Source organism: Pteropus vampyrus, unplaced genomic scaffold, assembly GCF_000151845.1.
Source record: "Pteropus vampyrus isolate Shadow unplaced genomic scaffold, Pvam_2.0 Scaffold106, whole genome shotgun sequence".
NCBI classification, from domain to species: Eukaryota; Metazoa; Chordata; class Mammalia; order Chiroptera; family Pteropodidae; genus Pteropus; species Pteropus vampyrus.
In genome coordinates, this window is record NW_011888887.1 from 6060301 (window position 1) to 6070774 (window position 10474).

Here is a 10474-nt window from a genome sequence, read left to right on the forward strand (position 1 = left end):
ACGGTATAAAAATGGTACCTGTTTTGTAGACTTCTGGTGCAGATTAAATGAGATGCGCATAAATAATTGCTCATCACAAGGAAATGTTCGAAATATATTCAGTGTTATAATTTAGGCTTTAAGTCCTGCTTTGCCTTCAGAGGTATCTGTTTTTAGTCTGAGAGGAGTATGTTTAGTCTGCAAATGTTCAAAGAATGTTAATCTACCAGTATTAACAGGTCTCTAGAAATAAACATCAAGATTGCACTAAAAAAAAAAAAAGATTGCATTGGTAAGTGGTACATTATAAAACTGTTTTCCTTCACTAATGAGCACAGGACATTCTGCATGGTGCCAGGCGATGCCTCTTTGCTTTTGGAGCCGCAGGGTGCCCATCTCCTGCCAGATTCCAGTACAAGCACAACCCCGCCCTCCCTCCTCCATCCAGCTCATGGGACCCTGGTGAGTGGACAGAGCAGGGCTGAGAACCCCTCGTCTTTCAGATGCAGGGTTCGTCACTGCCACACTGTGAGCTCTGGGAAGAGCAGGCCAGATGTGAGCAGAAGGCACTAGAAAGGCAAAGGTTCTTTTTTTCTCAGTCTACCTCCAGGGAGAATGGTAAAGGTGCCTGGAGAGGTTCTCGGCCCACGTCCAGTGTGCAATTAAAGGGTACTTCCTGTTCCTGAGCACTTGCTGGGATCACAATGAGGAAGTGTGCTGGGGTCCTAAACCCTATATATTGATTCAGTGGCTCACGGAAGGGCCTGGGCATATGTCCTTTGAAAGAGTTTCCCAATGATTCTGATGTACATCTTGAGAACCACCCCAGGATGGATGAGTGAAACGGCCTGTTTCTCTGGCACTCAGATTCATGTTCAGGTCTATCTGGTATTGCATTCAAGGCAAATAAGTCAGTTCTGTTAGGAACATTGACTGCTAGACAAATATCCATGTGCCCCTCTCCCAATATTTCTCAGTCCTTCTAAGGTTAGGTGGAGCGTCTCTCTAGTTCTAGCCAATGGGCTGTGAGTGAAAGCACTCAGGGCAGGAGGAGTCCATTTAGTGCTGGATGGGTTGCAATTGGCCAGGGCCCCTGAGTGAATTTATGGAACAGAGCTGTGCTCCCAATCCCAAACCTGTATTAGACATGTAGCGCAAGCAAGAAATAAACTTTTCTGGTGTGCTATGTTACTGAAATTTGGGGGGTTAATTTGTTACTGCTGTATTATCTATCTTTATCCTGACCACACAAAGGAAGAATCACTTGAAACCCCCAAATTGAAGTTGGAAGGAAAGTACTAGGATCAGACTCCACTCTTAGCTCCTTCCTACATGGCCTGATTAGGGCTGGGAATGTTAACACAGGGTTTGTTTTTACAAATCTTTTCTGAATTTAAACTTAGCAAATACTGGCATCCTTTACTTCATCATATAAAGAAACTCTTAAGAAGAAATGGAACAAATAAGATATGAACAAAGTTCCATCAAGGACAAAAGACTGTGCTTGTATATTTATATCGAGTCATTAAAGCTGGGAGATACAGATCACTGTCCATAATCCATACTTTATTTTTGTTTCTTTAATTTGAAAATTAAGGAAGAGTATAAAGAAGAAAAACACACCTATCTTTTCACTACCTAGATTTAACTTCTGTTAATATTTTGGGAAACGTATTAGCTTCTCTACTATTTCTATGTTTATACTCCTACATAGTAAAAATTATAGAACTTTAAGAATACTTTCACTTCAAAAATAAACTAGTACGATAGAGAAAAGTTCAAGGACTCTTTGACTTATACCCCTACAATCCTTTATAACTATTATGTGATTGGTTTACATTGCTCTGGTCTATTTTAAATATTTTTATATACATATATACATAGTTGGTATAAATTTCTACATCTATAAATTCATAGTAAATATAAAGTACAGTTTTGCAGTCCTGCATTTTCTATATACAGACACTGTGGTCAAGAAAAGCATCATGGAGAGGGAGGCAGAATGGGAAGAGCTCAGATGGGACCTAAAGCCAAATAAGGTGAAAGTGAGATGAAAGTCTTTAACCTACACAAGGCCACAGCAATTTTACTTCCAGAAATATCTCCGCTGTTACTGATTTTTTGTTAAAAATATCAGATACTGACAGCCTATAACAACTGGAGACAGTTCAGACAAAGTGAATGGCTGCTTCAGAAACAGACCATGCTCTGAACACATCAGTATGATAATATACATCTTATTTCCCATTAGAGGTGGGCAGCCTATTAGTAAATATATGTTAAAAATGAACTAATTAGTAGAAAGAAATACATAATAAAATATATGATCAACCTTTAAGGTAACCACTCTTTCTAAGCAAGACTTTTGGTTTAATATGGATTCCTCTTTTCGACTCCTTTAAGTGTAACCATTGATTGACAAGTGCCCTTGGAGATAAAGTGGGTACATACTGAAGGTGAATTTGATTGTTTAGAACCAGTTCAGTATTTAGAAACTGGCACCGATGGATTCAGATCTAAGGGCTCTCGGGGAGAACCTTGGGGTCATGTAAGAGGATGCTCTGTAAGTCACCACAGTCGGTGAGTTCATGGGATGAGTGCTAGCCCACCCCTCCCCGCCCACCCGCCGCAACCTGTGAGATATTTTCTGTATGAGAATGACTATGGGCAGACACAGCGTAGCTCCATCACATCTGTCATAATCGCAAACTTAAAAATGGCCCAAAGGGTCTCAGCCTGATCTGCCTGAAAGAGAAGAAGCTGGAAATTGAGTTCAAACATATGGCCAATGACTCAATCAACTGTGCCTAAATAATGAAACCCCTATAAAAACTTTAAATGCTGAAGCTTGGATGAACTTCCCTGGTTGGCAAGGCTCTGAATATCCTCACACATCATAGCCAAAAGGAGGTAACATCATCCAGGACTCTACAGGAAGAAGATAAATAGCTTTGCATTTGGACCCCTTCCCTTCTAGACTTCACCTAAACATCTCTTATTTTTGCCTCATTCTGATTTGTATCTTCTTGTCATAATAAAACTATAATCGAAAGTTTAGAAAAATTGGCCCAAGGGAGTATACGACAGAATTATTACTTTGAAAAGCTTAAGGAGCACGTGGGTCCTGAGGGTGACAATGTATGAAGGAAATTTCTCTCTCCTTACCTGCATTCTTCCTTTCATGCCTCCTTTCCCAGCCTCATCCCCGCACCCCGCCCCGAAAAAAGGCTACTTTATCAAGAATTTGGAGTTACTTTCTATTAAGGAGGATGAGATGAGAGGGAAGGAAATAGGCACTGCAGCATTCTGAAGTTTACTTGTCCTTTTTCCTGGCCAACAAACAAAATGGCAGCTGTTTGAACATCTAGAGTTTAGAGTCTTCATTTATATTTTAGAAAACTTTAGCTGAACAATGAAATCCCTTTGTAAATGTAACACTGCATTTAGGAATCAAGAGTGATTGGTCTGGAAAAGACAGACACTTCTAATCACTGGTGGAATATTGCCCTACCTCCTCCAGAGCCTAGTTAACTAACATTAAGAGATTTAAGACATTTTGAGGTGAAGTGGGGGCGGGCGGGCGGCGGGGGGAGGGGGATTGAGAGGGGGAAACTTCAGGTTAGGGTGATTTTTATTTGGTTCAAAAGCAGTGTGTCTTTTAGTCTCCTGAACTTGCTGTGGTGATGATCAGAGAGTCAAAGCAGAAGCTAAACTCCAAGGATGAAAGAAATCCAGCAGAGGTGATAGAATTCATTCCCAGACATGTTGAAAATATCCAGGTGGGGCACGGGGTACAAGAAAGAAACTCTGCTACCAGCACCTTATGCTATGAATTTGTAGAACTTTCCGAAACATTTGTATAAAATCTCAGAAAGAACTTGTGGGGCCCATTTTTGATTCAAGTCTATGATTCAATGGGATACAGATTCATGAACCTGTGGTCATATCCGTTTGCTTTACTGAACTATCAGGGGAAAGCACTGATCACTTCTGCTACATGGCAGTCAACCTAAACCATCAGGTAAAAAATGGAAATAGTGTGAAGAAACTGAATCTGCCATCATGTCCCTCCTATGAGCTCCAGGGCACCCTCTGTGTTTCCTCCTCTCTATCACTTGACATATACATTACTATTGTAATGACCTGTTTTCTTGCCTGTCTCCCTAAAATCCTTCGATCCAGCGACCGTATCCTGTTTATCACTGTAACTCCTTTCCCTGGCACAAAGGAAATGGCCACTCATGTTTATGAAATGAATAAACGAGTGAGTGAAGAAAAAAGTGCTTCCTTGTTAGAGTAATTCATTCTCCTTTGCCTAAATTAAGCCCGTTTCTTTAAGTGTGAGGAAATAAATGGTTATACTACAGACCATGCAAAAATAAGTAATTATCTCATTTAATAATGAGCTGGGACCAATAATAAAAACTGTCTGCCTGTTGTTCCTTAGTTACCGCTCTGCCAAGTAGCCCAATCTGTTAACTGACATTAAAGATCTAATTTAATTAAATCTTGAACAAGGTTCAGAAAATCTACTGAGAGCACTTTGTTTAATTACAGGCAGGGGGCAAGCACCAATCCTATTGATCTGGTCAGTTCAAATTCTATACAATGAATGTGGGCAGTGAAAAAAAAAGTGGCCCGATTGCTTTTCGGGCAACTTTGATGAACTGTGGATTCAGAGCTGTTATAAAGGCAGCAAAAGCAAACCAGCCATGTACCATGGAGTATCCCAGGGATGGAAATGAAAGCATACCTGTCACTCCACAAAGCTACACATCATGAAGAACAGAAGACAAGCAATCACAAAAGACAAGATTCCTCCTCAGGAAAATTGAATATATTGGGTGGTCGTAGGTAGAAGTCATCCAGTACTTAAAGTCTAGTAAACTGGCATACAAAGGAATCCAGCAAATTCTATGAGACCCACAATTACCTTGAAATTAAGAGAAATAAATCCAGTCCGTGGGTATGTATACGAATTCCTGAAGACATTTCTAGTTCAGGAAGAGACACAAGTTCCTCCCTATATTTTTATTTGGAGATAATTGAAACATCAATGATATAAATTTATATAAAACCAGATTAACTGCAAAACTTAAAAGATAACAAGTGTGGTCAGAAGAAAGGTCATCTAAGCACTTCATGAGCATCAACTAATTTTCCCACACTGAGTGTTATTACTCTCCCCACTTCATGGCAGAGTACAGAGAGGTTAGGTAACTTGCCCAAGACTCACGGTGACTTGGTCGATCAGGCTGTGATCCCAGGTGAACAGGCTCTGGAGCGCTGGCACACAGTGCAGCACCATTATAGTATGCCGTTCTTAATATTAATCTCCAGAGTTGGAGAAAATACTCGAGGGAGGGGGACTGGCTTTTTATCTTTTGCTAGTCATAATCCAAGGCTATCTTGTGCTTTAGTATCTCAAGTTAGGGGAGGAAATTTATTCTAAACCACAATATGTAATTACACCTAAGACCAATATTTCCTTCACAAAACATGCTCCATCAGAATGCGCACACTGAGAGCAAGCACATCTAATTAGGGTATTAGTCATAATGATCAGGGAGTATAACTCAGGAAATTACAGGTGGTGGGGGCCTTAGCACAGAGGCAATTTCACCAGCTTGCTCAGATAAATAAAGTCTTTGCTGACTAGGATGATTTACACCTGCTGATTCAAGTATGGAGAACAGCATCTGATAGAGCTAGGTACTGAAAATAAGCTTATGCACATGAGTTCAGGCAAAATGATGTTCAGATATGAGGTAGAAATGCTGGCCTTTTAATTATGACATTAGTCACAAATGAGGAAAAGAGCTGATAATGTTCAAAAATAGTAATTTCTTCTATACTCATACATAATGGTAACTAAGAAAGCTTACAGGTGGATTAAAAACAGAATAAGTTACGCATGCTGGCCTTTTTGAACAAGTAATTTCCAAGGTATTCTTTAAAAGGGGGAGAGAGAGAGCGCAATGGCGAAGGATGATGAGATCTACTAGATGTATTTTTTCCCTCTCTAATTCAACTTTATCTGTGTGCAAAGTTATTAGTCAGAGCACAACTAGAAAGTAAGCTTCTAATACTGCCAAGGTTGAGAAAAAGAGTAAAGTAGGTCTAGTAATTCACAGTGAAGTGTAGAGGGAATGGTTTTTGACTGAAGAATTCCTAGCTTCATCCCTAGTCCAATCACAGATCAAATTCACAGCCAAACAAAGAAGTAGTTGTGGGTTCCTGAGAAAAACTCCATCTTTGGAAAACCAAGTGCTTTAACAATTCTGCCAAACATCAATCCTTTAACAATCTTGAAACATTAGCTCCTTTAGTAATGAATACATTTCCTAAACAAAGTGGTTCTCAAACTTTTACAGGTCATAGAGCCTTTGGTGGACAGTTGAATACCAGGAATTACATATACACACACACACCTAACACATACATACATACACAGAATATACACATATACACATATATGTGGTTATTTTAATTTCAATAAATCTGCACTAGAAGTGATGATATTTCATTTGATTCATATAGATAAGTGAGAATAGGTGCTATAAATTTAAAGATGATTTTATAGAAGAAACTGTTAAGAGGAAAATTCTGTACATTTTTGCAAATTATAAAATTTTCTTAGATTATTTTATAAGAAGAACATTTTAATTGAGCTTAGGGAAGACTTGCACACCCTGGAGAATGATTTGAGAATCACTGTGCTGATGTAATTTTACCATCCTCTTAGATTTGCGATTCTGGAGAATAGTGTTTTTTAAAAAAAATCTTACCTCCACACTGCAGGACTTTCGAATTACTTTTCCTTTCAAGAATGACTTCATACCCACAAGAGATGGCAATCCCGAAGACTATAAATTCCGAATCCCTGGAGCTGCCCTTGGGTCTGCACAGCAGCTTCTCCCAGCCCCACAGCCTGGGGGCAAGGCCCAGGCTCGCTGGGCACGGCATGCTCACCCTCCTCCGGAGCCGGTCTCGCTCCTCCCGGATGGCGTGCACGGCGGCCTTGGTCCTGTTCAGCTCCTCCTCTTTGCTGCACAGCATCGCGGTCAGGCTCTCATTCTCTTCCCTCAAGCCAGCCAGCTCCTTCTCCCAACGGGACCGCTCTTCAGCCAGGTTGGGATACAGGTCCCGGCCGAGTACCCCCTCAATCTCTTCGACTGTCTAGAAAACACAGCCACAAAGACAAGCCAAGTGAGTGACCTGGGAGAAAGAGGAGGGGAAGAAAACGGGCTGGACAGAAGTGAGTGTCCACAGAGGACTAGGTTCTACAGTCATTTCATTGCAAACCGTAATCACGACTAGTGACACCCCTAAATCATCTTCTCTCTGTTTTCAGATGAGGCTCTGTTGCTTGCATGGGTCCTAGTCTGTATTACCCAGCAGTCTCCAGAGTAAGAAAAGCAAAGTTAGTCCCTTCCTGGTGTTTCAGTCTACTTGTGAGGCTAACTGCCATGTCCACACAAATGTTTATCTCCTTCGTCCACATTCCAGAGTTTGGTACAACACACGAGCAGACCAGCAAGCCAGTTAGTGATCCTGATCGTGCAAATGTGAAGTTGCAAACTGGACACAAAATCTAACTTGTAGTTTCCTAAATTATAGTCTCCCATGTTTCAACTCAGCAATATGATAGGTCATATCACAATTTTCAGCTTTCAGTGTCACATCAGAATTCGGAGGATGTGAATGAGTTTCAGTCCCAAGGTGTGAAAGACAAAAATAAACCTCAGTGACACAGAAAAGAGGAAGCGCACTGTGGAGTTTTCTAAGGCAGCAGGGATTTAGTTAATTAATAAGACAGTTATGAACTAAAAAGAGCAGAATCTTACTAGCACTTGGAGAGTTTTTAAAAATCTATTTAAAACAGTATTAATGGAGAAGAAACGTGCATAAAATTAGAAAAAAAGGAAGAATAAATTCTGCTTGCTTTCAGAAACTGTTAATTCACATTTGTCCGTTGGAAAAGGAAGCATAAGCTAAACGACATGGAGACAGGAGACAGAATTACCACGTAGGGGTAGAAGGCAGTGAAGAGATGTGCTGAGAAACGGGTCTCGAAAACAAAAAACCTAAGAATATATCACTCGCGGATGCTCGCATTGGTTCCCCAAACACAATTACCCAAATCTTGCTGCCACTCTCCCCATGTTGTGCTTTCTCCTCCTCAAATCTGAGGCCCTGCTCCAGGCCCCGCTCTGTCCCTTGCTGGTTGGCAGAAGCCCTTGGCCTCCTCCTTCTCAAAGCTGAGGTCAAGGCTAGTACCCAAGTTGACATTAAAATAAAATATAGGGCCTGCGAGACTCCAGAGACAGAAACACCAGTAGTTGCTTTCCCAAACCACGTCAATGATATATTAATAATTGAGATGAATAAAGATGGAAAACCAGCTGTGTTATAACCACGAATCGTGGTTTACCTTAAGATATCAGCTCTTGAGTGCAGTCTAGGATTCCTGTTGATAAAAACTTGGGCTGAGAGTCCTAAGTCATTTTTTAAGTAACATGTCACATTTTTCTTTTATATAGGCTCTGCCCAGACTTTTCAGATTGAATTGCTATGCTTAGGTCACTAAGTTATGGTGAAGTAATAGCAAGACTTTAGAGGCCCGGGATCAACAGAATTTGACATTCTCATTGCTCATGATGAGTTTGTGCATCTGCAGCAAATTCCTCTCTCCTGGTCCTCCTTAAGAGGTAAAGTGAATGCAGGTGAAAGGCCGGGACCTAGCACCAATGTGCTCAGGATACATGACTCACTGAGGCCCAGAACTTGCCCACTTCTTAGCAACGTGAAGTGATAACTCCTGAAATAATATTCTTGAGGTCTTAAAGCTTTAATAAAACTTCCAAGTTAATCTTTGGGCTATATGATGAATCACACTAAAATGATGTGGTTCAATACTACAGTCTAAGAGTTTCCAAGAAAATTGTTTTTTTTTGCTGCAACGTCAGCGATCTTGACTGTTGACATAATAACTTGTTCGAATGCATTTCAGCCCAACAATATTTTACAGGGCTCCTGCTTCTATCTGGTGGCCCAATCTACAAGTATGGCTTTCTTAGAAACACTCATTCCTAACAGGTACTTGAGAAAACCACATTTCAGAAGAGAGGGATCTGATCATTTCTCCCATGTGATCTCAGGAAGCCAGACAGACGGCGGGCAGAGTTTACCTTGATAGCCAAGTCACAGTGCTCGCTGGCTGTGGTGAGCTGCTCGATGTGCCTGTCCACCTCGGCCACTGAGAGGCTGCAGCTGCTCTTCTTTCTGCAGCAGACAACATTCTCCAGCCCTGTCAGCACCCTCTGCAGTTCTGAGTTCAGGTCACTGCAGTTATCTGTGGGTGAATGTGGACAAAACGCGTTAAGCAGGCAGGAAGGCAACAAATGCTCTTCTTTTTGCTTATCATGAAAAACTCATTCCAGTAAACCAGAACGGCGTTAGAGGTGAAACTTTAAAGTTCGACGCAATGCAGCCTAATGTCACAGGCTGCTGACATTCCTCTGAGGCTTGGAGCCAATGTAAAATCTTTATTAAGGAGTTTAAGACCATGGTCATTTTCTAGATAGCCATGACATGCTGAATACTCTTGTCTTTCATTCAAAGATAGCCACATCTTGAGTTTCCTTAATAAGAACAAAGAAGTGTTCCGGAAGGGGCCGTTGGGACTTCAGAGGCCTTCTGGTCAGCCTTCCAGCTCAGCCATTCAGATAAGCACTGACTCCAGAAAGAGAGTCAGCAAAGATCTCATAACTTTATTAAACAATCAAAACAAAAAGCCCCAGAGTTAGCAGAAATACTAAGCATTTTTAAAAATAGAAACTATGTAAGAGACATTCCTTGTTCTCAATGATATAACCAATTAACATGCTTTACTATTGCAATTTAATCCCCTTCTTCCATCAGGGGTAAAATAAACCTTTCCAACAAATTCCACATTATTCACCATGTAGATGTTTTGTAAGCAATTCTGATAAATTGATTCTGACTGAGTTACTTTTAATTGCTGGATATCCAGGGTATGGTCTGGAAGGAAAATTAATTACAATCTTAATGCGAGCTAGACGTATCTTAGAAGATAATTCTGTGAGGGGAAAAAAAATCCCCTTAAAGTCAGATACAAATAACTTAACCTGTTATTTTGGACTATATATATCACCATGCCATTTAATTCTTGTAGCAAGACAGGTGTTAACTATATGCAGTCTTCCGAAGCACATTCATCTCCTGTGCCCAGCTTGATTCCTGCATGAAAGAAGCTCAGTATGCTCAGTTTCCCTTCTGCGCTCCTCCTTCCTTCTCATCACAGGATCCATGTACTAAACTAGTCATTGCTTTTGGTGCTTTCCTCTGGAAGATTTCCAGAAAACTCAGAACTATAGGAACAAGATGTATCAGGATATTTTGATCAACCTTATTTGGTTGCCTATAAATTACCTCAATCTAGAGAGAAACAAACCCGAGGCTTTCATTCCAG

At 40.7% G+C, this 10474-nt stretch overlaps 1 protein-coding gene across 4 annotated transcripts in view; it reads right to left on the reverse strand.

Annotated features, from left to right (window-relative positions):
- Nucleotides 1-10474, reverse strand: part of MCC (mutated in colorectal cancers) — a 398889-nt gene that overhangs the window by 63807 nt on the left and 324608 nt on the right. For all 4 annotated transcript variants that reach the window (XM_011365176.2, XM_011365177.2, XM_011365179.2 and 1 more), the window contains 2 exons: nt 9171-9334; nt 6952-7158 (listed from right to left, as the gene is read on the reverse strand). In XM_011365176.2, the coding sequence (XP_011363478.1) occupies nt 6952-7158; nt 9171-9334 (371 nt within the window). The remainder of the gene's footprint in view (nt 1-6951; nt 7159-9170; nt 9335-10474) is intronic.